Raw genomic sequence first — 24,709 nt, forward strand, 5'->3', positions numbered from 1 at the left:
TCACCCGAAAATAGCCAGTCGGAATATGTAAAAAATGTTAAGTGTGAGCTGCGCCAGATGATTCAATTCCACTGTGCGTTTAAATGTTTTACACACTTGTCGCGGAGTGTTTATCACTGCCCACCGTCGTGTTGTTGCTTTTATGGCTATGCTTGTTTTCGTTGGCGCTTATCTTGGGTGCCAGTGTGTGTGCCACACAGCTGCAGTCAAAATAATAGTTGTGGACCTGCGAAAGGTGATAGTGCGAGGCACTGATTGCAAAGCAATTAGGAAAGGTATTTTGCAAATGCAGTATAACCCCTTCTGATGCCCACGAGTCACAGCAATGTGCGAAGACGGACACTTGGAGAACTAGATTTTGTGAATTTTTTTATTTACTTTTCCCGAGAGTCCCGACTACTTTTGCCCAATATCTTCTTTCAAAAACCTAGTGCTCTGCCCACCAACGTGCGGTGTTTGCTCTTTACTTTGTATCTCCGCAGACCCAATTACGAGTGCATTGCCCACTGATAGCAGCACTATTGATATTGCCGCCAAGGATGCAGCGAAGTTGCAGCTGCAGCAGCAGCACGGGGCTCACACGGACTGGCAACTGCAATCGTCACGTACGCGGTGCTTTAATCAACTGCATTCGGCATTCGGCACTCGGCACTCGCACATCCACATCAAAATCCACCGAAAATCAACTGTAAATCAACAACAAATTAACGAAACCGAAACCAAAACCGAAGCCGAGGAGCAAATCGAAGGGGACGCCGGTTGACAGGCGACTAAAGTGCTGAAATGAAACACACAGTCTGGCCGAGTGCCACACAAAGCACAAAGCGACTGGAACAAACAAAAATCTGAAATCCAAACCGAAAACCGAAAACCAAAACCGAAAACCGAAAAGCCCAAGCAAAACACCGGCTGGGCAAAACAATAGCGAATGGGAAAAGCACTACGGGTGCGATAGGTATGGAAATAGATAGATGTAACCGAGAGCTGAAGAAACACCGGCCGCACCTCTGCCGAGCCTCAGTCGCCGCCGCCGTCGCGGTTGGCAGCAGCAGCGGCGTCGACAGCCCACGCAAACGTCAAGCGGAAGGGGAGAGACCCCAGAAAAGGGGCGGGCAGTCGGGGAGGGCCAGGGAGCAGTCGACGGATTGATACCCCCAAAAAATAGAAACTTTATTCCGTCAGGTTTTTATTTCCCACAATAGATATGGCTCGTTCTAAGGCCCCCTCTTAGAAACCCAGTTTGTTCATTACAATCCCCATTGAACATGGTATCACAACCCGCTGTCAAAAACAGTCAGGCTTGTGTTTCACCCGTAAAATAAGCTCTTTTTAAATCCAACCCCCTTGTTCAAAACCACAGTATATCTTTTAAAAAACCCCGTTTCGAAACCCCCATTTAAAAAACCCAATTTTTTGCTTACATTCGCCATTAATAAAGTCACAAATAAACAACTTTATATGATAGCCCACTGGGCTGGTGGTTTTAGAACACTCATGCCTATGTTTCACCAAGTAATTACCCCTTTAAAAAAACCAAAAAACACACTACCACACAATATCAGTCTCACTTGTGTTTCTTAACTCTGTCCAAAACTGCATTTTTGAATACTCACAAGTTCAATTGAACATCAAAAAAATATAAATGAATCTTCGCTATATCGTTTCGTTTCTTCAACTGACAAATGTATATTTCTTACTTTCACTTTCGGAAGGAAGTCCCATAAAGCATCCACCTCATTTTCGCTACCACATCATGTCATATATCACTTGAAATATCTTGCTAGTCTTTTTAGTCTTTAGTCTTTTTACGATGAAAGATGTGTTCTTTTTGGTTTATATAATAAACCGTTCTCCTAAATTCTAGAGCACTGACAATCGTTAAAACTTGAGACTAAGCAACGTCATATTTGGTAATGCAATGGCTTTCCCCCCCTGAGTTCGCAGGCGAACTAATCGTTCTGGGAAATTTTTTATCAGCGGGCGCCCGTGAGTCACTGGGCTGGGGGAGTGAGTCTCCGGCCGATATGCCCCACGTGAGTGCTGGGCATGTAAACGCCGCGGGAATGGCTTTTGAATAACATTTACATTCATTCGCCCCGGAGTGTGTGAGTGAGTGAGTTGCGTGGCGAAGGCGGCCAAAAGCGAGCGGGTTGCGTTGTTAATGTGCGCAGAGCAACGCCGAAACCCCAACGATCGGGGGATCGTCCCAGCGGACCATAAATGACGAAATGATGGCAGCAACTAGTTATAAACAATGCTCACTAAATGCCACCAGCAAAGACAGCAAGAGCAGAAGCAGCAGCTCAGCAGAAGGTACAGAGTAACTCACATGTGACATACAGAAAATGAAATTGGTAGACTAAACAGTACAGTATAATTTCAATGGAAGCAGTGAATCAGGAGCAATTTTAAGTTCAACTTCGAAAGGTCGTTTCTGGGTCACCATCCACGTACGTTTGTTGCAAGTCGGGGTCACCCTTCGGCAAAATCAATCACCAAGTCTCATCTGCATTTGTATATTATCAGTCTTGAAAATGCCACATCTGAAATAGGGATACGCGCTGAAATTTCAATCGCTTAAGTACACTTCTGGGTCACCATCTTCGTTAGATGGTGTCACCTGAATTCGTCACCTAGTTGGAAGTCACCAAGTATCATCTGTGTCCACGTGTCAATCTAGTTTGTGATCCATTTGCCTTGCTAAAAATGAGTCTGCGATACCGTAAAGCCCACTGGGTTAAAAACATAACTAAAGTATTTGCAAAGGCGTAGGGAGGAAATATATGTAATATCCACATGTATGTAAGCAAAACGCACGAATCAACGAACGACGGCAACGTCAAGTGGGCGAGGGTCATGGGCGATCTGCTGATCCTGATCCATGTGGATCACAGGGGTTACAATAGTCCTAGACGGGGCTCTCCAGGCTGCTGGCCGAGGAGGAAGTGCGCAGCTCGCACAGCTCCTGCATGAGATCCTGGAAGAGCATTGGGTTAACATTGACGCTGACCTTCATCATGAGGAACCAGTCCCCGATGGTGAGGTCGCGCAGAGCGCGCTTCACATGCCGCTTGGTCATGAAGCGCAGCTGGCTGCGGATCATCTGCTCGCGGAGGTATCTGCTGCAGATCATGGCCAGCCGGGAGAGGAGGTTCAGGCCGGACATCAGGGCCATCAGGAGGAACCAGGCCCACAGGAAGACGAAGATCTTCTCGTTGAGGATGTTCAGCGGCAGGATGCACAGGTTGTCCATTATACTGGTCGTGCCACTGGCCCCGAACTTGAGCACCTCGCACTTGGCGATCTTGGGGAAGACACTCGAGGACACGCGGTTCCAGCGGTCCCAGTCGTAGAACGGAATGGTGGCCAGGGCCCGCAGGTACTTTGACCAGAACCCGTTCAGGAAGACCTCCAAAACGATTATGTTCACCACCTGCGTTGAGGGTATTGGTTAGTTGTAGGTAACAAATATTTTTAAGTTGGGATTAACTCTTTGCGAGGGGGGACGTTCTAGAAGTCAAGGCGAAGGTGCTCTCTAGTCTGATTCCCTAGAAAAAGCGTTTCAAGATGGAACTGATCCTGATTTTACTGTTCAAGAGGAGAGCGGACTTGAAGTTGTGTTTGAGAGTGATTGCCTGACTGTTGGGATCGCGGGAACTGTTTGGAGAGCTGTTATTTTTTCAAAGCGTACTCACACTGATGAGGAAATTGAGGATCTCGCAGGAGACGTACTTGACCATGTAGCAGAAGTGCATGTCCTCGTAGTCCGTGGTGAAGTACTTGACCAGCAGCCGCAGCCGGGTGTTGTAGGTCTCCTCGGAGAGGAGCGCCTCGCCGACCTGCGAGCAGAGCTGCTTCAGGCGCTGGCCCTCCCACACCTTCCACAGGCACGAGGGGAAGTAGAAGACGAACGCCTGGAAGAGCAGCAGGATGATGACCCACTGGTAGTAGCGCAGGTACTCCCGCTCCGACTGGCCCCGAACCTCGGGGCCCACGCCCTCGGCTATCGACATGGCCCTCGCGTAGGCCTCGTTGTACTCCCCCATCCGTCGCAGACTCGATCTGGAGCGGTACCTGGCGCGGCTTCTCCAACTCGAGTGCGATGCGGTGGAGGTGGACGAGGTGGCGGAGGGGGTGGAGGAGTTCCCCGATCCCTCCTGGTCCGGATGGACCGGCATCTGCTGCCCGCCATCGCCGGCGTCCAGCTTGAGGATATAGGTGCCCATGGTCCAGCAGTAGGACTGTATGTACTCGATGTTCTTCTCCTCGCTGATGCAGTGAATGGGATCTCCGAAGTATTGGCGCGCCGACAGGAGGAGCGAGCAGGTGAGCAGGATGACCACCGTGCACTTGGAGTGGATGGTGAAGACGGCGTCGTAGATGCGGATCGACTTGAACTGCAGGTACTTGGAGAGCGGCTTCACCGCCGAATACATTTCTTCTGCCTCCGGGAAGAGTTCCTCGAGGACAGCTTCCAATTCCGCTCCTTGTGCCCGTTCCTCGACGTCCTTCTTCTCGTCCTGCCCGCGGCCTGCTCGGGGTTACTCTCTTCGATGGTCTCCGATGGATGCGCTGGCTTCGGTGGTTGCGTTTCTCCAGGACTGCTTTTCGATTGCCGGCGTAGGATGGTAGCCAGTTCACAGATCAGATCGTCGCTCGGCTTTACATATTTTTTTGTCCGTGCCGTCATTATTACCTACTTTGCTTTTTCCCCATGTCTCTCTTAGACTCAGTAGTCAGTTGCCAGTCCCTGTCACTCTCCCTAAAAAATAGTATTGCCACCAATAGAAATCGATTTCGCTGGGCTATTTTAACAACGTATTGCCGACTTTCGGGCAGTTAAAAAATCAACCGAATATTCGATCACATTTCTCGTTTATTTATGCGTTTCGTGGTCCACTTTTTAACCAATACAATATGTCTAAGATCGCCAGCTACAATTCCCTCGATTCAGCCTTGGCTCTATAGGTCAGCTCCTCGTCTTGGAGTTCGGGGCCAAAGCTTCGCCTGTCGCCAGTCAGTCCAAGTTCAGGAATCCAATTATCGAGGGTATCTGCAATTAGGCGGGTGCACGCAGCTAGTTACCATAAATCAAGTAAATGTATATTGCCCACTGAAGATGACCTTCAAGGTCCAAGAAATACAAAGCACCTTTTTCGACAGAAGCAAGTTAACGACAAAAAAGGCAGACACAATGCCCCCATCTAGTTCAAATCGCGCATGACATAATAAACAGGGTTGTCTCTTGATGGGATGGTTGTCGATTTTAAAAAACTTGTATAGATATATTAATAATATTTTCCAAGTTCAATTGTGCGAACTTGCTATTGGCCTCGTGGCTTCAACACAAGTCGCCGAAAAGGCTAGTTTGTCCAATTGCAACCGGCAAGCAATTATTCTCATATTCAGTTTAAATTACATAAGTATTCCACTGGCGAGACCGCCAGTTCACTGAACTTAACATCTCGGCAGCATTGTTATAATAACTGTACAGTACCAACAATAAATTAAAGATACATTTTTAAGTTTATAAAAAACTACGTTTTTTAGATAATTTTATAAAAAAATGTTTTCTTTAGATTCATGCTTTCCTCTTATGCTTAAACAATTCCTAAGTTACGTGCCTTGTGTGATGACGGGTTATAGAACTTTAAGAACTCAGTTCCGGAAGGTTAGGCACTCAATGATCTAAGGTTTACTAAAGAAGGGTTTTGGCGACCCTGACTTTCAAACAGGTTGTACCTCTTACAATTCACATCGTAGCCGACAGCTAATTTCGTTGAATAAAAGAGCCCAAAAGAACGACCATAAATCGTATTTTAATAAAACCCCAAATTAAGTTTGTAGCAGAAAATCATTTGTTCCCCATCCATTTCCTGCCTGCCAATCCAAATCAAGCGGATCGCGCTAAGCACTATTGTTAAAGTATCTAAATACTTGAGCAAGCCAACACTTTGACACCTCCAGCTGCAGTCGTAATCGTGAAACTTCGGCGAGGCAGAAGATGAAAAATAACCATAAACTGGTGTTCCCTGAACTTGACCTCCAATGGCATTCGAAGCGACCGACAAAGAGCCAACAAGAAACATCCACAACCACAACAACCAGTTAATGTTGTTGCTGAGGAAATACGTCACGATCGGTGGATCAGTGGCTCGGTGGTTGGGTGGATCGAACTGCGGAGCGCCAAATTGAGCGTTAAGAGCTTCTCGTTCGACTTCCTCTTGTTGTACTTATTCATTTATTTGCGACCGATGACTGGGCATGTTATTGTTGTTTGGATTTAAAATTCAGCAATAAGTATGCGGAAGGTCTGGGTATTTTTTATAAACTATTGTTCTTCTCAGTGCTTGAGATCTATCCCTTTTATTAATATGGATAAATATAGTTTTATATATAGCTAGCAGGAAATACCAGTGAAGAATCAGTAAAAAATAAAAGTTTGTTTTAAACCGGACTCGAGTCACTTGGTGCGAAATCCCTCCTTAGCACACATAAAAACAAACACTGTTTCCCCAAATATCAACAAGAGTTTTATACGTATAAAATATATGGTTCTAAATGCACAGCTCTCTAGCCCGACTCTCAGCTGCCACCGTTTGTGATTCTGTTTCTGATTCTGACTTGTCGTTTTCGGAGCTCCGATTCCCGCTCCCTTCAACTTGGTCGTTCCGCAACGTTGAGCGCAGTAACAATTAAGATACTGGAGCGCAAAAGGCAGAGACGCGCCGAGATACTCGTGCTGCTACTCGAGGTAAAGAGCTGGCTAGAAATCGACTGTCACCATACGCCCTAGCTGGCTAGACACACTTAACTGGGCAGCAGTCGCCACAGGCACGAAGTATATGTATCTGTATCTCTCTGCCGCAAAACACAATTGTTTATTATTTACGAGAATGGCAGGAGGCGGTCGCCCAGGCCCATATCTCAACGTCCCCTTCTGCATATGGCCAGCATTAATTTGGTGGGCCTGGTCGAACCGTTCGGGTAGGTGCACTAAGACTAATTTTTGTTCAAATTCAATTTGGTTATATTCATAATTGTTCACCGACCATATAAACAACCCCATATTCGTTACAGAAATTGAACATTGACATCAAGTGGACAATGCGTTGATTCTTTGACTCAAGTGGATAGCTCTTTCGCAGAAAATTATCCCATATCCAAGGTTATCTTATTTTTTGTAGTGTTCAGCGAATTGCAACACTTAGCCAGGTGTTTATGGTGGCCAATTTGGAAGGAGGAAAGTGAAAGATATTGGATAAGCAGTATACTTATTAGATCGCTGACATAATCGGAGATCAGCGCACCCTAATTAACCCCCAGAAACAAGGCCCCGAAAATATGTTGGCTTTTAAATTGTTTATTGTTACTACCTCTGTAGAGCTTCATTCACAGAACAGTCCAACCTTCATTTGCTGATCGCTAATAAGGCTAATTGAGCAGATAAAAACTCTACTTTAGATTAGCAGAGGCTGCTAATTGCAAGCACACTTTTTTCATAGTATAACATTAGAAATATATCAGATTCAGTCGTTCTTATACCACCTCTATCAAGTTTTGGCTATCCAAGATTGCAGTTAGGAGCTCAACCTTTCCAAACCCAAAATGCGGCTTAAAGGTTCCTCTCAAGGTTCGGTCTTTCGGGGAGTGAGAGGTGAACTCACCTTGACTAACCTTTGATTCAGAAAATGCATTCCCAGTTCGCTCACACCGGCCGATACATATTTAGGGGTATTTGGATTTATAATTATATAGGCTTGATCAATTAGCAAACGACTGGCGATGTTGTAACTACAAAAGTATGGGAAGTACTGTGAACTGGAAAGAAAAAGCCCTTTGCCAACTGGTTTTTTCGCGTTCTACTATACTACAGCGCAGCCAAAATTGATTTCTTTATTATCGATTCGCTTTTCAAAACCAAACACATGGTCTGTGGAACCGAAACCTTGACCGTGCCCCACAAGCTCGGTTTGGAAATAGCCCCTCGGCGAGTTAGCGATCCCACAGATCAATGCTAACTTCATCTTTTCGGATGCTCTGCATGCGGTGATTAGCGAAATTCCGCTAACTTATAACTACAAACACGGTGAGTGGAGACTGGGTGGAAGGCGGAGTACCCTGCGAACTAGTAGACTAAATACATATACTACATTTCTTTTTTTTAAGCTGCCTATTTTATTAAAAATAGTGTTTGATATTTAATATCAATAACACCTTACAATCCACTTTCATTTGTTTAATATACTCCATAACACCCTAACTAACTACACAGCTTAGTTTCCGTTATAAATAAAAACAGCGTCGAAAACAATCTACTTTTCACTCGAAATCGAAGCACCTGATACTATTTTCTATCAACTTGGGTTTCTATATAACAGGCAATCCAAAAGCATCTTCTTTTCGGGTGGTGAGTTATTTCCCAGAACTGAATCTTTAATAATCTTCCTTTCAGTGGGTGAGTTCATGCATGGGATCCACTATTAATACTGATGACTTGTAAGCTGTAATCGAAGCCCCCCTGATCGAGAGCTTTGTGTCTGGAGACTCGCTTCGTCGTGTTTCATGTGCCGCAGCTCCTCACCTTGGTGATAATATCATCCTCCGGTTGCTCTTGGGGCGGTGCCATCGTTGCTCCTCCTCCTCGGGTATCTTGGGCCTCTTCGGAGGGCTAGTTGCAAACGATTATGATCTGCACCAACAGTCCATAGATTGTCATTTCTTCTGCGTGAAAAACTCGTGAACTCAAACAACAACAACAAAAAAATGTTTAAAAAAGGCTGTGTTGATTCTAGATTCGCGCTTGATCTAACAAGTAAGTTGAATGCTAAGTGGGGTTTAAGTGAACCGCCTCGTCTGCGACTCCGTTTGCAACTGACTACCGACTGAGCTCGACTCACCATATCGATATGGTCGCCAGGTTACTAAGTCGCTGAGACTGAGAAACGCGCGCAAAACGCGGCGTTTATGGCCAAAACTGGTTATCGTTCTGGGTTCTCTGGTCTGCGTTCTTCGGGTTTTCCCTCGCTCGCAGAAGAATCAGAATCAGTGTCGGTAGAATTGGACCCAGCCCACCGCGGGACGTGACGTCAGGTGAACTTGCCGCTTGAGCTTTAAGTTGAAGGTCGCCAGCCGAGTCGTTCGAGAAATGGAAATGGAAAATGGAAATCCAATGGAAATGAAGTGCTCACCTGGCAGATGCAGCCAGTCATTGGCATTGGCCAGCACAATCAAAAAGGCAGACATATGTGCATGGAGATACACAGGCAGATATGTGTATGCACATGCAAGCGACTAAAGTCGCCCTTGAAACGCTGGCAAACCGCTCGAAATGGTTTTTCACTTTTATTGTTTTTTCTCGCTGCACTTTGGCGAGCGTATTAGTTGGCTGAAACTGCAGCGAGGAGACCTGTCGGTCTGGTTATGCCATAAAAACGAATTTTTTATATCGCCTATCAAAGCAATAGCCACAAAGAACCAATAAAAAGCTGGGCTGAAGAGAATTCCCCTTAAAGCTAGACCAAAAGGGATAATTAAGGTTTACGCCAGGAAAATCTCTAATAAAGTTTAAAAAAAAATATCATTATAAATGGCTAAAAAATGTTATCAACTCTTTGAATTGGCCTATGATCAAAGCTAAGTGCCTATTTAACTTTGATTAGGAATAGGAATTGTCATAGAAGCTATTACAGTTTGGATATTTAAGGTCCTTCCATGAAAAAAGTCTTTTAACGCTTATTTTGATTGGGGATTGCCAAAAATTGTACCATATCTAAGCCTTATGTGATTTACATTTAAAAGATATTATGTGTTCTTATCTATATATATTTTCTTTATGTTTAGAATATATTTAGTGTGCATATTTTTCGAAAAGTGATCTGCTTTTAAGCGTAACAAATAAACGTAAAAATACAAATTAAAAGAAGACAGTTTATTTCGAAATCCGATCCGAAAATCTTTCCAAGTGGCCGGCTACTGGCGACCAAGACTCGCGTTGACAACTCGCCAAGTTCTGCTGCGCCTACACTTGAATCTAGGGTCTAGAGTTAAGTCTTGGGGTTTCTTTTTCAGTCTTGAGTAGTGGGTCTTGTCGGAGTCTGATGTTTCTAGTGCAAGCGCGATTTAAGTTCAATGCAAACACGACGGGTGACCAAATGGGGATGCGGATGGGGATGGGGAGGAGGAGTCGGAGCCGGAGTCGCACCAACCAATTCGACCGGACCGACGGACCGACTTGCCGGCATTCACAGAGAGTCACAGTCATAGTCCAATAATTATCAAATGTAAGCTGAGCGTAATTAAAAGCCAATCGTTCCAAGGTTATCCGCACACACTGCCGAATAATCCGCTTGCCAGCCAACCAAATGCCATATAAATAATGAATTCGCAGCTTTGATTAAACATTTGTGACTTCGAAAACGGCAACAACCGCCGAGAGTGCTTAACTTACATTTTATAAATAATAAATCTGAGACATGGACCGCACCCCCTGCAAGAAAACTTCTCTTTGCTGCCCGACAGGTTCAAGCCAGAATTATAATTGGTTAGCGCTTGACTTTGACGGCTTTAATGCTGCGATTGCCTTTAAGTAAATGTTCGAGAACGAAGGACTAAAAGGGAGCTACTGGTTAGCAGCTGGAAAACCTGACATGAAAAAATGTAGGGCGTTCTTAAAATAAAATATATTAAATACTACCCAGAAATTCCTTATCTACCGTCTTAAACATCGGCCAAAAAAATTATATTCACATCAAAAGACTGTTCATTTCCTTCCACAACTCGTTTACTTAGCAAAGGAATCAATCGACATTTAGATGTTTACAAGATAGAATTATGTACAAAACATAAGATAAGCGCTACACAACTTAATGGAAGGGAAGGGGGCATGGGATCGGGCCGCGGAGTAGGATCAGAAAGGTCCAGAATGCCATGCCAGAGAGTCTTTAATGCAAAGTATAAAAAAATTCAATTACATCTAGGTTTGAGCCATGCGAAATGCCGCCGGAGCGAGAGGGCAGGACCGGGGTGGAGGATTCGACTAACTGATCTCGTACTGATATGCATCGTCCGAGTCCTCGCCACTGGACAAGTCCCGCTTGCGTCGCCGCTGCTCCCGCTTGCTCAGCTTCTTGGCGGCTGGCGCCGGCTCTGGCTCTAGCTCTGGCGGCGCAGGGGGCTCCGCCTCCGCCTCTTCCTCGATGGCGGCCGCATCCTCGTCCGGCTCGTTGGCCTCCTCCTCGGCTCGCTTCTGCGTCTTGACCAGCTCGCAGAGATACTTGTAGCGCACTAGGCACTCCTCCTTGGTCTTCTCCGGCACACTGTTGGCAATCTTCTGCCAACGATCGCCGCCGGCCGTCTTCCGGTACTTGACTATCGCCGCCTCCAGGGCGCGTTGCTGCTCCTGCGTCCAGTTGGTCTCCGGAATGAGCATGCTCTTCTCCGCGGGAGCGCCAGCAGTGCCAGGGTTGGTGGCCGCCGTCTTCTTCACCTTCTCCTTGCGCTGCGCCTGCTGGGACTCCTGGACGATGTTCTCGGCCACGCTGTCAGTTTGGCCGGGGATGCGGTAGCCGTTCTCTTTCATCTTGGCCGCCATAAAGGTCACCTCCTGCACGCTGCGGTTCATCGATTCGGCGATCGTGTTCCATCGACTGCCGGCACCGCCAGGGTACTTCTTCACCAGTCGAATCAGCTCGGTGAGATCCTCGTCAGTCCAGAAGCCGCCGCTCACAGTGCTCTGCGGTTTAGGCTTTTGATTAGAGGGGAGGGAATTTACATAACGAATTCACAGGATACCTTCTGGGAAGCTGGCCGAACTGCATCGTCATCGGTCATCTCACGCGCCTGGATCTGCGAGTAGCCACGCAGCTCCTCCTCAGTTTTCTCCGGCGCCTTGCTGTTCTGCTTGCGCTTGCGCAGGTTCTCCTTGTGCTCCTTGCGCAGGCGCGCCTGCTCCTCGGCCTCCCGCTCCAGTTCCTCCTGGCGACGGGCGGCCTCCAGTTCCCTGCGGTTTCAAAGATGGATCAATAAGACTTATTGTCACTTCCCGGGCGATTTCACTTGCTAGCCATTCAAGGCTAATCGAATTTGGGGACCTTATCTGAGACCATATCAAAATACAAAGTGCTACGATTGCCTTGATTGTCTTGCTACACAAAGACTGACAGTTATTCTTTCGTCAGAAGCTATATTATACATGTTATAGGCCATTATTGATCGAACGATGCAAGTCATAACAGAGTGCGACTACTTTTAAGGCAAAAAGTTGTCTTGGCATGATGACTTACATATATTGTTCTCCTTTTCTTCTCAATAGCAATGATGTTATCTATACTTCGGAGAATTGCGGGAACTCGAAACTGAATTTTAAATGGTTGGTAAACCGACAATACTATAAAAAAGTTTCTTACAGAATCTTCCAGAAACCGCAATGTAAGTTCTCCAAAACTGAAGAAACTGAGAGCGGATGTGTGCACTACAATTTTACATTCTGTGATATGGCAATACCAATAGTTGGATCAAAGCTATAGGATTTTATAAAATATTGCAGGCTTTATCCAGAACAATAGACAATCCTTTTCTAAATAGATGGTACAGCAAACCAAACCCTAGTAAACACTATATCTGCATGGGTTTTCCTAATACTGAGGCAGGCTGTATGTGCTCTATAAAAGACCATAGGGCAGGGGACAGGGGGAACCACTCACTGCCTGCGCTTCTCCAGCGCCAGTTCCTTGAGCTCGTTGGCCTTGCTGAAGCCGCTCATGATAGTGCGCGGCAGGTTCCACAGGGCCATGGGGATCTGGATAGGCAGGGTGTTGAGCAGCGAGGGCATCGGTATTTCGCTGAGGATGACGTCCATGTCTATGTTCTTGTTCTTCTTCTGCAGTTTCTTCAGCTTGGTGCCGAACACCTGCTCGGCGGTGTACTTCTTCTCGAGGTAAGCCGCCCAGGCGAACAGGTACTGGCCCACGGTGGTGATCAGGAAGAGAATGAAGGCACCCTCGTACAGGCCGATCTTGCGCATCCGGCGGTAGTAGTAGAGGGCCGACTTCCAGTTGGGCATGCCCTCCTTCAGCACCCGGTCGTACTTTTCGCGTCGCGACGGATCCTTGAGCACCTCGTATATGGAGACGAGGTTGCGGAACTGGATGTTGGCATCCTCGGCGGCATTCTTATCCGGATGCAGGACAATGGAGAGGGTGCGGAAGGCGCGCTTCACCTCGGCGCCCGTGGCCGTCTGGTTAATGCCCATGAACTCGTAGAAGTTGCGATTCACCTCCTCCACCAGGTCGAAGATCTCCAGCTCCTCCGAGTGCCAGGCGTGGGCGCCGCCAGTGGAGCCGAGCAGCAGGCAGCAGGCCAGCACAAAGGCCAGGGGGTCGAGTCGCATCATAGTGGTACGGGAGCGGAATCGGTTGGCCTGAAATCCAAATCCAAATCCAAATTCAATGCGGCAGACCCACGCACGCACCACACAAACACACACGCACACAGACACACGGACGAGGCTCAGCTGGCGAGTGGCAACGTCAGCAGCCGCCGCCAGCGTTGCCACCTCTTGCGAGAGTAGTGATGTGGCCAGCTAGCTAGGTACCTAGCTATCAGCAGCCTAGGTACGGATTACAATTTTAAAACTCACCTGTATCACGAAGCAACAAGAAAATTTACAAACAAAAGTTACAAAAGGGAAAATGAGCTTAATTTGCCTTTTTGATTGAGGTGAAAATCAGGCCTAGCCGACCAGTGTCGTTTTAACATTTTGACAAAACTTTTTTTTAACTTTAGAAGATGTTTAATCAAACTTGTTTTTTATTAAATAAAAAAGGTTATTTTACTTTTGAACTTTGCGAAAGAAGTCCTTTCTAGGTACATTCATTTCAAACAGTCCAGACTTTTTATAAAATACCGATATACGATAGTCAGGTGAAAAAATATAACGATAAAAATACCGATTTTTATTCAAAAATATCGATGTATTGATATGTTTATATATTTCCACCCTGATTTCATTTCATTTCAATAAGCCATCTGATTCAAAATCAAAAAGAAAGGTATTTAGCGACAATGCACCTGCTTCGCTCTTTGTGGCTGCTGAGCATCCTGCTCCTGGTGGCCGGCCAGCAGAATCCGGCGGCTGGACCCGCCTCCAAGGATCCTGCGGCGGCGGCGAATGTGACGCAGTTGAATACCACCTTGGTGGCTCCGGGATCGAAGTCGGCACCGGCATCGGGACCGGGAACACCAGGAGCTGCTGTCAGTGGTCAAGTGCAGACCAAAAATCCGGTGGGTGCTCAGCAGGACAAAGCCGCCAACAATACGGCCGCGGCGGAAAATGCAGGCAAGAAGAGAAATCGCACAGACACGGGCTTAACCGCAGCTCCATTGGCCACTTCCAAGCCGGGGACAGGGGATCAAAAGGTAGCCAAGGGAAACGAGGCAGCCAGTTCCCCCTCCACCGCAACCACGTCCTCTTCCACTTCGACCACCACCACCACGGCCAAGCCAGCAGCAGGATCGCCCATAGTCACCGACGGCCAGTCGATGCAGGATGTCACCAAGACAGGCAAGTCGTCCAGCAATGGTCCCACAATCACCTCCAGCAGCACCACCAGCACAACGACGACGACCACCACCACCACCACCACCACCACAACTACCACAACCACACCGAAGCCCATGAAACCCAGTGTGGCCGTGAGCACGGACGTGCACCAAGAGTGGGAGAAGGATGTGGAGCTGCTGAATACCCAGGAAAAGCAAGGGCCCGCCCAGGCGCAGCGACCAGGCGTCACGCAGCCGGAACCCGAGGTGCAGGGTCTGACTGGCAGTAGTCTGGCCGATCACGGGGACAACGGCTACGTGGTGCCCATTGTGACCGTGCTGCTGACCGTGCCGCTGGCCCTCGGCGTGGTGACCATCATGTACCGCCGCTTCCGCGACATGTGGAGCACCAGACACTATCGCCGCATGGACTTCCTCGTGGACGGCATGTACAACGACTGACGAAGGCGCGGACGACAGCCATGCTCCTCCTCCGGCGCCCTTGGATGATGATTATTAGTTGTTTAAGTTGGATGCCCTTGCATGCAATGCAAGGTCTCCGGATCGAAAGGTAGACAGTGAGAAGCGACAGGGGGATGATGATAATGACACAAAACACGGATATTGCTCAGTCAATTAAGAGAAAAGAGGGATTCGCCTTGTAGCGCGGAATAGCTACTAGCTAGAAGACCCTTCCGAGCGGCCAAATTGAATTTAAACCAACTGATTTTCTACGCTTAATTCGGACTTTTACGTTTAAGCATATTGAATTTATGTCAAGCATTTGTTACCAATCAAATTGATACCGAAACCTATATATATACCCCGTATATCTTATCTACTTAAGACTCTGTACACCAGATGCTGTATATTGGAGGCTGCGAATCAGCCTCGACCACCGTCAGCGCAATTAGCAATCACTCATTGAATCCACAATCTAGCCGTAATGTGCCTTACGAACCAGCTCTACATATAAAAAATACCTTTACACATGATATTCTCCGTCTCCGAAGCCTACGAGATGAACTCTCCGCATTTACTTTACGCAACACCACACTCACTCAGAAAAAAAGCAGCAGAAACCAAAAAACACAACCAATCGGCCTAAAACAAGCAAACTTATTGCAGTGCGACATATATATAGGTATATATACACATATATTTCTCGTTGTTATCAAAGTAACAATTACAATAAAGCAAAAGGCAGTCAAATTGAATTTCTTAGAAGCGAGTTTATTGAATTGTAGAGAGCCTGGGGAGTACTTATAATTCTTGAGAAGAATTTCTGTGAAGCAGAAAAACTTCTGATTCTACATATTAAGTTTTACTTATAATTTGTTGTTTGAAAGCTAATTAAAAAAAGGTTGACTATGACGTCTCATGATGGTGCAATTTTTATCATCATATCCTATTTCTACCTGTTAATTGCTCTTTAGCATTTCCATTTGTTTTCCCTTTTTATAGGGAAATTCTTCCTAGACCATTATACACACAGTGGGCAACGAAGCGGGTATTAATGCCAGTAATATAAATATTTTTTCAAGCTGTAATGCAATCTCCAACTGCATTCCAAGCAACATCGATTTCGGAGGAAAATTATGTATCACATTTTATGTAAACTGGAAATATAATATAGGGATTGGAGATTATAATTTATTCTTCATGGTTGTAGTAAATCTTCCGGGTAACCCATTAAAGTCATCATTTATGCTTTATGGCCCCAATCCCCAGAGACCGAGTCCCGGAGCTCTGACCTTTGGCGATAATAGATCACCAGCGCCTGCTCCTCGCGTCTTGATTTAGACAAATGAGGAACGAGGAGTCGCTCCAGATGTAGATACACCTACGCCCACCTAAAAAACAACACGAAACCCAAATAAACTGCCAAACGCCCTCAATGAAGTGGTTTATAAATGATCTCCATCTGCGAAGTTGTTCCTAGTTCGTTTCGATCATTTAAACAAAAAGAACTAAATTACCAACAAAGCGATGCGCGAGTCTGTGTGTTTGTAGGGAAATTTGGAAAAGCGGGAAAACCGTGCGGCTACGAAAATGTGTGAAATTGGCCGAACGATTGCCTCTGCCGCGCTTTTCACCTCCGTCTAGGATACAGTTAACAATACCCATTAAACCAACAGATCTTGGGTATAATGCCTGCAGAGGCCAAATGGTATTAGAGCGTTTTTAAAAAAATCTATATCAAACATTTAATGTTTCTTAAAATTAACCACAAGAGGAGTGGTTAAGGGTATTGTCAGCCATACAAACGTAATATTTTATTGACCCTTTTGAAAATATCAAGTCTGAAATGCTAATTATATAATTTACATTTAATTTAATAATTAAGCTTAATTGTTTTTTTAAATAACTGAGGTGTGTACTAATTAAAAATTCTAAATATTTGTTATAGGTTTAGTCTAAGCGTTTTTTAACTACTTAAAATGATTCAAAGTATTCGAATAGAACAACTTAACTATGATATAAGCAAGCGTTTTCGTAAAATGTATTCAATCTTATATTACTTACCGATAGAGCTATTTGGTTTAATTAGCATGTTCACCAAGTCTATATTTTTGTGTGGCATGGTATGGTATTCCCCAGTCGAGACATCAAATAATTTGTAGAATAGTTTGATATTTCCTGTCTTTGGCTCTGCGCTTGGCGTTCTTGATTCTTGGCGTGCTCATTTGGAAACGTACGCTGGACGCGTGCAGTTCTCGATCGACCAGTTTCCGCTGGAGTAGACGTGGATTTGAAATCGATTCGACTGGATCCGACGCGATCGGTGCCTTAGTTCCTCGCAAGCCCTCCTGTCTCCTTCCAAAATGCATCCTGCCTCTCCGCACCAGCATCGCGCCCGCTTGAACGTCGGATCGCCGGGATCGGGTGTGATGCAGACCTCCTCCTCGACGGAGACCTTCCCGCTCACGCCGCAGCACCAGTCCCCGCAGCACGCGGTCCACATCCCTCCGCCCACATCGCTGCCCTACCAGGGACTCAAGACCTGTAAGACATCGAAGCCCAAAAGGGGACAAGAGCTATACTTTATTTGTCAACAGTCATATTTTCATTATTTAGTTATTTCTCTACATCAATTGCTTGGGAAAATTATTCGTCACTTTTAAAGTTACTGACATTAATTGTGATATTTTTGTGGAGCAACTAGATTGTTATCAAATTTAATAAACCAACATTCGCATTCAGAAATGACTCGTACAACATATAAAGTAAAACCCTTTGACTTAAATTTATACATAGAGTGCCTAAAGTCAATCTGTGTCATCGCCACATGTGATTGCTTAAAAAAACTATGAACATTTTTATTCAAGACATTTTTGGCCCGGTTAAAACATTAGGAACCCAACAGAACGCTGCGCCACCAGTTTTCGGGCAAGACTTCCTTGATTTCTGGACCGGATTTCCAGATGCATATAGCCAAATTATTTGCTTGGCGCTTTGTTTAGCTCATAAAAATACACGCACATTGACTGCCAGACACAAATAGTTTTCCACATTGTGCCACACACATGACCTCACAAGACTCTAGTGCTCCAGCAGCCCCGAGAATAATTCATAATTCATAACTCTGGCAAATGTGCGATTAATGCGATATAAAACCACAATCGAGGCGCGAGGTGAGGCGATTCGGAATCGCCAATGAATAGTTTTTGGGATCGTATCGAGTCGGGGCCTATTGAACCGTATCGACCACCTATGAAGTATGCAATATAAACTGCGCGCCGACATACAAAAATAAATGGAGATTACCGAACGCACCGGCACGTACCCGTGGTACGAATCGCACTGTCGAAACTCGTAGGATAAACAGAGCAGCGGAATACTCAACACCCAGCCACAGGCGTAAACACGGCCACCTCTGGAAATAAATACACACTGCCAGAGAGCCAAACAAAAGGGAAAAGCTAAACAAACCAGAGATCATATTCTCGAGCACGAGGTCTGCAGCCATAAACAAAAACACCCATCCCATTGGCATTCCCATGTACATAGTTAGTCAAGCATAAAAAGTGCTCGGACCCACCGCCCCAAGGCAACTACTCGGGGATATTTATGGAATTTACGGCATTTGTACTAGATCAAAAGCCATTTGTACAAGTTAATTGCCCCGAAACAGAGCCGTGGAAATCGCTGGCGATCGTTGGAACCACTCATCATCATCATCCTAGATAAACAAACAAGAGACCCGTTGCGAGGGATAATAAAAGCAGTTGCTCAAAATAAGGTTATTGGGTCAGTCACTTGTTCACTCTTGCCTTTAGAAAGTAATAGTTATCTGTTCGATGTGAACTGAAGTATAAAAAAATTGAAAAACAAAAGGTTGATTTGGGGCCGACATTTTCGCCAATTCTTCGGGAAATTGGTCGAACTACAGTCTTTTGAAATTTGTGTTATCAAACTCTTGAACGTTCTTTCTGCAGCTGAAAACGATGACATGGGCTGCGTGGAGATCCTGGCCACGGTGGTGTCCGTGCTCATCATGGTACTCACCTTTCCCATCTCGGTGTTCATCTGCTTCAAGGTGGTGTCCGAGTACGAGCGCGCGGTGATCTTCCGGATGGGGCGCCTGCGCAGCGGCGGAGCCCGCGGTCCCGGAGTATTCTTTGTGCTGCCCTGCGTGGACGACTACTATCCGGTGGACCTGCGCACCGTTTCCTTCGACGTGCCGCCGCAGGAGGTGCTCTCCAAGGACTCGGTCACGGTCACCGTGGACGCGGTGGTCTACTACCGCATCAGCGATCCCCTGAAGGCGGTCATCCAGGTGTACAACTACAGCCACTCGACCAGTCTCCTGGCGGCCACCACGCTGCGCAACGTGCTCGGCACCAGGAATCTCTCCGAGCTGCTGACCGAACGGGAGACCATCTCGCACACCATGCAGATGTCCCTGGACGAGGCCACCGATCCCTGGGGCGTTAAGGTGGAGCGCGTGGAGATGTAAGTGGTCACTGGGTGGACACCTGCTCCAGCATCCATTAAACATGATCCACTTGCAGCAAGGACGTTTCGCTCCCAACTGCCCTCCAGCGGGCGATGGCCGCCGAGGCGGAGGCGGCAAGGGAGGCGCGAGCGAAGGTGATTGCCGCCGAGGGAGAGATGAAGTCCTCCAGGGCCCTGCGCGAAGCCTCCGAAATCATCTCGGCCAGTCCGTCCGCCCTGCAGGTGAGTGGAGGTGGCCCTAGATCCAGGGACAATATTCAAACTGTTGTCTTTTAGTTGCGCTACCTGCAAACCCTGAGCAGCATTTCCACCGAGAAGAACTCGACCATCATCTTCCCGCTGCCCATGGAGCTGCTCACGCCCTTCCTGAACACCGCCGCCCACTCGCAGCAGCTGCAACTGCAGCACCAGCAGCAGCAGCAACTGCAGCAGCAGCAACACCAGCAACATCCCTCTGCTCCGGCCACTCCGCTCCATCGGCACCAGCACCAGCACCACCAGTGACGCTCGATGTCGGTGCTGCAGCCATATCTGGAGGCACTGCATCGCTGCGAGCTGCGGCGCCAGCAGGAGCAGCGCCGTACCGGTGGAGCTGCAGTGCAACCGGCGGATGACGATGACGACGACCTCGTTGGTTTCCTGCTGTAGTGGAGCAGGGCGGCAGCAGCGACATCCAGCGGAACCGGCCGGGAAATGCCCGGGAAACGTGCTACCCGAGAATTCGAACGGAATTCTTTCTAGAGATTTTAATATGTATTTCTTTTTGGACTTACTTGGAAGATCGCCCTTGAGTAATCCTTCTCCCTTACATTAACCTACAATGGTATTCCAAGATTCGGGGTGTTCCAAGGAATCCATTTTATGTTTTTTGCCTTTGTTGTTGTAAAGCCATGATTCGTCACTTAGGGCTAAGTCAAGACGTTAACTATAACCAATACTAAACAGTGTTCCTGTGGTATCTTAAGATTCAATTGCAAACTCTAGAGCAAAAACAAACTAGCCAAGTACAAAAGAACACTAAGAAAGAGTACTAGAAAAATAAAACATAATGTCTAAAACACATAATCGTTTCTGAGTGGTTCCCCTTTCTCGATGTGTGTCTTATCGCAGTGATTCAGTGGTAAGATTTGCATACCACGTTCACGAATGTAAGAGATAAGGGCTGAGGCCGCATGAGTCACTCGATTCAGTGGATTGGACGGGGCTAACCCCTTGACTCGTGAGTGAAACCGCGTCTTTACGCTCTGGCTGAGATTACAAATTGATGAAGAGTCGAATACTTTAGCGCTGATAAGAAAAGCTTTCATTGATCCATGGGCGGAGTAATCGCGTGCTCTTGCGGAGCAGAGTGATTCATCACCATCATCATCACGACTCAGAAAGCCGGTCTCGAGAGGGGGTTCTTGGATTATCCCCTGACTTAATTCCACTGAGTTTTAAAGTTCCTAAATTTCAAAAATTGTATTTTTGAAACGATATGAGAGTTGTTTTTTTTGCTTCAAAAATATGGTGCCAAGTATGTGGCTTGGTCATATTTCTTGATTTATTGGCGAGTCTCCTCTCAATATGCCCTCACTTTTGGGTCGCTCGGAAGCTCAGTGCAGCGATAAAGCCAATACGATATTTCGCATTCGACAGAGCTGCGCGCTCTTCTTATCACGTGCGAATGCTTTTAAGCATTCGGATTGATTTTGCGGCGTTCCCGCGACAGTTTCGAGTGCACAACTGACCGGAGAGGACCGAAGAACACCCAACGATGGCGTCGAATCAGGATTCGCCCGTCTACGCCAACTACGAGGACATGCGGAACTCCGGTCCGACCAGTTCCACGGCCTATATGGTCAACGTGGGCCCCGGCGCATCGGCTACCGAGCATCCCATTCGGGTTCCCGGACCCACTCAGCAGTACCGCGGCTTCAAGACATGTAAGTGTACGGTTTGTCTCCTTACACAAAAGAGCTGGGCATTATGTACTGTAAACGTTAATCACCTCAGATCGGTAGATACGAGATACTACAGCCAATTTTCCCTGGAATCGCTGTTTCAGATTAGATTACGCTGAGAAACTGATCGCGTGAGAAGTTTTGCTGCTCCGGGGTTGTGAACTTGCATTCCAAAAATATTGGAGCCATGCGAAATCGTAAATCAATAGCCCTGAAGCGTAATCGAAACCCAAAAATCAACCACAAAGGTTCTCAATCGCAGTTGACAGAGAAACACTTAATGATAAACATATTGGACGATATGTTGTTTGAAATCGTTTATGTTTACAAAGTAATGCAGTTCTCATCATCATCCCTCTTAGTCCTTATTCATTCGGAGACGTCCTAGTTTGAAGCTCTTTTGTGGCACATCTCACATCGACCAAAGCAATTTTTAGATAAGGAATGGCCTGTTAATGGCTGCCTGTTATCCCGTACTTTTGTAATTTAGTTGATATGTGTTTTCTTTGCGGCTGTGTTTAAACTAATAATATTGCTTTCTTTGAAGAGATTCTAGAAAAGCCCTCACTCCGGTGAAATCAAGATAAGCTTACTAAAGTGGGTATTACTTCCCGGAATTGCAAAATTACGTGAAGGAAGTAGTTGACGAACCATGAGTTTCACTTCGTAAACAATAGGAAGCTGTCTTCTCTAAGTACTCCTTGAAAAATAATACAAAAAATAAATATGCATTTTTGCAGCGGAGAACGAGCCCAAGGGCTTCATGGAGTGGGTTGTGACCTTCTTCTCGGTGCTGATCTTTATCATCACCTCGCCCATCGCCATCTTCATCTGCTTCAAGGTGGTGGCGGAGTATGAGCGGGCTATCATATTCCGGCTAGGCAGGCTGAGCGGCGGGGCGCGTGGTCCGGGCATGTTCTTCATCCTGCCGTGCATCGATGAGTACAGAAAGGTGGACCTGCGGACGGTCACCTTCAATGTGCCGCAGCAGGAGATGCTGACGAAGGACTCGGTGACGGTCACTGTGGATGCGGTAGTCTACTATCGGATCAGCGATCCCCTCTACGCGGTAGTGCAGGTGGAGGACTACAGCATGTCCACTCGCCTGCTGGCGGCCACCACGCTGCGGAACATCGTCGGCACCCGCAATCTCTCCGAGCTGCTCACCGAGCGCGAAGTCCTCGCTCACACCATGCAGTCCACCCTGGATGAGGCCACCGAGCCCTGGGGCGTCATGGTGGAGCGTGTGGAGATGTAAGTACACGGCACTGCTAGTCCCTGTTAATTTTCAATCCTGATCCCGATCGATCTCTTGCAGCAAGGACGTGTCCCTGCCCGTCTCCATGCAGCGTGCCATGGCCGCCGAGGCGGAGGCTGCCCGCGATGCCCGTGCCAAGGTGATTGCCGCCGAGGGCGAGAAGAAGTCTGCCACGGCCCTCAAGGAGGCCTCTGATGTCATCTCCTCCAGCCCCTCAGCGCTGCAGGTGAGTGTTGACCCATAGCCCTTCTCCTCTAGAGCACCGATCACCAGCGAATCCTCTCCACAGCTGCGCTACCTGCAAACTCTGAGCAGCATCTCTGCGGAGAAGAACTCCACCATCATCTTCCCCCTGCCCATGGAGCTCCTGACCCCGTACCTGGCCAAGTATGCCCACTTGGTGGGGCCGCCACCGCAGCCTCCGCAAGAGCCGGAGAAGTCCGACAACCTCCTTTTAAATGCCCAGGCTGCCTGGCCCAAGACAAACCTATGATTTAAACGCAACGTATTGCGCAGAGATCGCAAATCTTAAGTATTTCTCCCTTGTTTTACGTAATAAAAATATTAGGAGTTTGTAAACTAGCTGATATTGTTTACATTTTAATGTTCTATTAAATTCTAAGAGATATTCAGAAAACCATCCACTTCCCAGCCCACAAACCCACTCGTATTCGAATGCCAAAGCGTATTAATTTTTTGGTATTCTTATGAAAAACAAATTTATAAGTAAGATAAAAAACTAAGAGCAAGGAAGAACGCTATAGTCGAGTGCCTCGACTATCAGATACCCGTCACTCAGTTAAGGGAGCAAAAGAATATTGAAGATATATAATAATCCCCACAATCAGATAATAAATACAACTTGGTTAAACAAAGTTAAATCGAGGTGTTAATATTTTCTAATAACAAAAATAACGAAAGACACTTACAATTTCCAGTGCCATTTACAACAAGTACACGTGAGCCGGGTCCACGCCTATGGATTGTGTGGCAATTAGGGCCATGTTCCTTTGGAAGTTAGAGTCTCCGGCCACGATGACGACGCGCTGTCCGGCAATGGAGGGATTGGAGTGGGTGGTCAGTCCGGAAGCATCCAAGCGGGACACTTTGGCCGTCTCCCTGTAGCGGAGACTCCGCCGGAGATTTGGGCACTCCGGATCGCAGTGTCCTGCCTCCTTGCAAGCGGCGGATTCGCACTGCTGATGGGGGAGGTAGAGGCAGCTCCTGTAGTTCCAGAACTGGGCGAACTCGAGCAGCTCCTCGCGGAAGTAGACGTGCTGTAGGTCGCGGGCGCACACCAGGTGCCACAAGCGACTCATGTCCTCCTCGTTCTCCAGCACCTGCCGCACCAGTGGCAAAGTGGGTGCAATGGCTACGCCCTGGGCTAGAATATAGATGCACTTGGCCTCCATTGGGTCATGCACGTACTGCCCGATGGGTCCGCGGAACTCCAGCAGATCGTTGGGCCGCACGGCTGCTAGGTGGCGCGACATGGGCCCCTCCTGCTGCAACTTTACCAGAATGCGGAACTCCCTGGCCTGGAAGTCGCTCCAGTAGGGCGAATAGGGACGCAGCAGGGATCCCACACGCAGCATTACGTGGTGACCGGGTGGAATGTCCAGCACCGAGTCCTCCGTATCCGTCCCCTGCTCAGCTGCGTGGCCGAAGTGCAGCTGAAGCACCTGGCCATCCAATGATTCTCGCCGCAACAGGCGGAATTTCGTGTAGCTCAGAATGACATTGCGTTTGCCGGCCAGCAGGACGCGCTTGCTCGGCCGGGGCTTGTTGTCCAGGATGCAGTGGGTGCAGCCGTTGCCGCAGCAGTCGGAGGCCTGCAGCAGCTCCTCCTCTACACCCACATCCTGCTTGGCGGCGTCCCTTTTTGTCACCATTGCGCGAAAGCACCAATTTTGGCGCAATTTTAGTTGGTACTTTACTAGTATTTAAATACCGCTAAGTACCAGCGAACACGATAGTTTCGACCACTGTCTATCGATATGTCTGCCAT

At 47.3% G+C, this 24,709-nt stretch overlaps 6 protein-coding genes across 9 annotated transcripts; 3 read left to right on the plus strand and 3 right to left on the minus strand.

Moving 5' to 3' along the window:
- Nucleotides 1-1,185: 1,185 nt before the first annotated feature.
- LOC108027527 (innexin inx5) lies at nt 1,186-4,752 on the minus strand. Of its 3 annotated transcripts, none has more exons than XR_007764505.1 (3): nt 3,696-4,752; nt 2,634-3,433; nt 1,186-2,543 (listed from the first exon to the last, which is right to left on the minus strand). XR_007764505.1 is itself a non-coding variant. In XM_017098971.3 (2 exons), exons 1-2 carry the CDS (start codon nt 4,434-4,436, stop codon nt 2,909-2,911), a joined length of 1,266 nt encoding a protein of 421 aa, XP_016954460.1. In that variant the 5' UTR covers nt 4,437-4,752; the 3' UTR covers nt 1,186-2,908. The 3 variants fall into 3 exon arrangements, 1 of the variants encoding a protein (XP_016954460.1); XR_007764504.1 differs by having other exon boundaries at nt 1,186-2,561; nt 2,621-3,433; XM_017098971.3 differs by having other exon boundaries at nt 1,186-3,433.
- Nucleotides 4,753-4,858: 106 nt separating this feature from the next.
- Nucleotides 4,859-24,616, minus strand: LOC108027533 (NADH-cytochrome b5 reductase-like). The gene is made up of 3 exons (XM_017098976.2): nt 23,631-24,616; nt 17,068-17,545; nt 4,859-5,053 (listed from the first exon to the last, which is right to left on the minus strand). Exon 1 carries the CDS (start codon nt 24,591-24,593, stop codon nt 23,646-23,648), a length of 948 nt encoding a protein of 315 aa, XP_016954465.1. The 5' UTR covers nt 24,594-24,616; the 3' UTR covers nt 4,859-5,053; nt 17,068-17,545; nt 23,631-23,645.
- On the minus strand, nt 10,766-17,208 carry LOC108027526 (uncharacterized protein F54F2.9). Of its 2 annotated transcripts, none has more exons than XM_017098970.3 (4): nt 17,068-17,208; nt 12,705-13,420; nt 11,794-12,001; nt 10,766-11,734 (listed from the first exon to the last, which is right to left on the minus strand). In XM_017098970.3, the coding sequence occupies exons 2-4, from the start codon at nt 13,391-13,393 to the stop codon at nt 11,039-11,041; spliced, it is 1,593 nt and encodes a 530-aa protein (XP_016954459.1). In that variant the 5' UTR covers nt 13,394-13,420; nt 17,068-17,208; the 3' UTR covers nt 10,766-11,038. The 2 variants fall into 2 exon arrangements, with proteins under 2 accessions (XP_016954459.1, XP_050744423.1); XM_050888466.1 differs by lacking the exon at nt 17,068-17,208 and adding an exon at nt 13,640-13,655.
- On the plus strand, nt 13,984-15,758 carry LOC108027534 (uncharacterized). The gene has a single exon (XM_017098977.3). It carries the CDS (start codon nt 14,065-14,067, stop codon nt 15,001-15,003), a length of 939 nt encoding a protein of 312 aa, XP_016954466.1. The 5' UTR covers nt 13,984-14,064; the 3' UTR covers nt 15,004-15,758.
- On the plus strand, nt 17,367-20,565 carry LOC108027529 (band 7 protein AGAP004871). The gene is made up of 4 exons (XM_017098973.3): nt 17,367-17,547; nt 18,981-19,497; nt 19,557-19,722; nt 19,777-20,565. The coding sequence occupies exons 1-4, from the start codon at nt 17,367-17,369 to the stop codon at nt 20,002-20,004; spliced, it is 1,092 nt and encodes a 363-aa protein (XP_016954462.1). The 3' UTR covers nt 20,005-20,565.
- Nucleotides 21,200-23,352, plus strand: LOC108027531 (band 7 protein AGAP004871). The gene is made up of 4 exons (XM_017098975.3): nt 21,200-21,425; nt 22,184-22,697; nt 22,762-22,927; nt 22,991-23,352. The coding sequence occupies exons 1-4, from the start codon at nt 21,257-21,259 to the stop codon at nt 23,192-23,194; spliced, it is 1,053 nt and encodes a 350-aa protein (XP_016954464.1). The 5' UTR covers nt 21,200-21,256; the 3' UTR covers nt 23,195-23,352.
- Nucleotides 24,617-24,709: the final 93 nt, after the last annotated feature.

This window comes from Drosophila biarmipes, chromosome X (assembly GCF_025231255.1).
Source record: "Drosophila biarmipes strain raj3 chromosome X, RU_DBia_V1.1, whole genome shotgun sequence".
Classification (NCBI taxonomy): domain Eukaryota; kingdom Metazoa; phylum Arthropoda; class Insecta; order Diptera; family Drosophilidae; genus Drosophila; species Drosophila biarmipes.

Excerpts from the sequence above, each read along its gene's own strand:
- LOC108027527 (XM_017098971.3), bottom strand. The coding sequence starts at position 4,436 with ATGTATTCGGCGGTGAAGCCGCTCTCCAAGTACCTGCAGTTCAAGTCG. Across the intron at positions 3,434-3,695 it reads TCCTCAATTTCCTCATCAGT|GTGGTGAACATAATCGTTTT; the intron begins GTGAGTACGCTT and ends CCCTCAACGCAG.
- LOC108027526 (XM_017098970.3), bottom strand. The coding sequence starts at position 13,393 with ATGATGCGACTCGACCCCCTGGCCTTTGTGCTGGCCTGCTGCCTGCTG. Across the intron at positions 12,002-12,704 it reads GCGCTGGAGAAGCGCAGGCA|GGAACTGGAGGCCGCCCGTC; the intron begins GTGAGTGGTTCC and ends TTGAAACCGCAG. Across the intron at positions 11,735-11,793 it reads TTCGGCCAGCTTCCCAGAAG|AGCACTGTGAGCGGCGGCTT; the intron begins GTATCCTGTGAA and ends CCTAAACCGCAG.
- LOC108027534 (XM_017098977.3), top strand. The coding sequence starts at position 14,065 with ATGCACCTGCTTCGCTCTTTGTGGCTGCTGAGCATCCTGCTCCTGGTG.
- LOC108027529 (XM_017098973.3), top strand. The coding sequence starts at position 17,367 with ATGCATCCTGCCTCTCCGCACCAGCATCGCGCCCGCTTGAACGTCGGA. Across the intron at positions 19,498-19,556 it reads AAGGTGGAGCGCGTGGAGAT|CAAGGACGTTTCGCTCCCAA; the intron begins GTAAGTGGTCAC and ends ATCCACTTGCAG. Across the intron at positions 19,723-19,776 it reads CCAGTCCGTCCGCCCTGCAG|TTGCGCTACCTGCAAACCCT; the intron begins GTGAGTGGAGGT and ends GTTGTCTTTTAG.
- LOC108027531 (XM_017098975.3), top strand. The coding sequence starts at position 21,257 with ATGGCGTCGAATCAGGATTCGCCCGTCTACGCCAACTACGAGGACATG. Across the intron at positions 22,698-22,761 it reads ATGGTGGAGCGTGTGGAGAT|CAAGGACGTGTCCCTGCCCG; the intron begins GTAAGTACACGG and ends GATCTCTTGCAG. Across the intron at positions 22,928-22,990 it reads CCAGCCCCTCAGCGCTGCAG|CTGCGCTACCTGCAAACTCT; the intron begins GTGAGTGTTGAC and ends TCCTCTCCACAG.
- LOC108027533 (XM_017098976.2), bottom strand. The coding sequence starts at position 24,593 with ATGGTGACAAAAAGGGACGCCGCCAAGCAGGATGTGGGTGTAGAGGAG.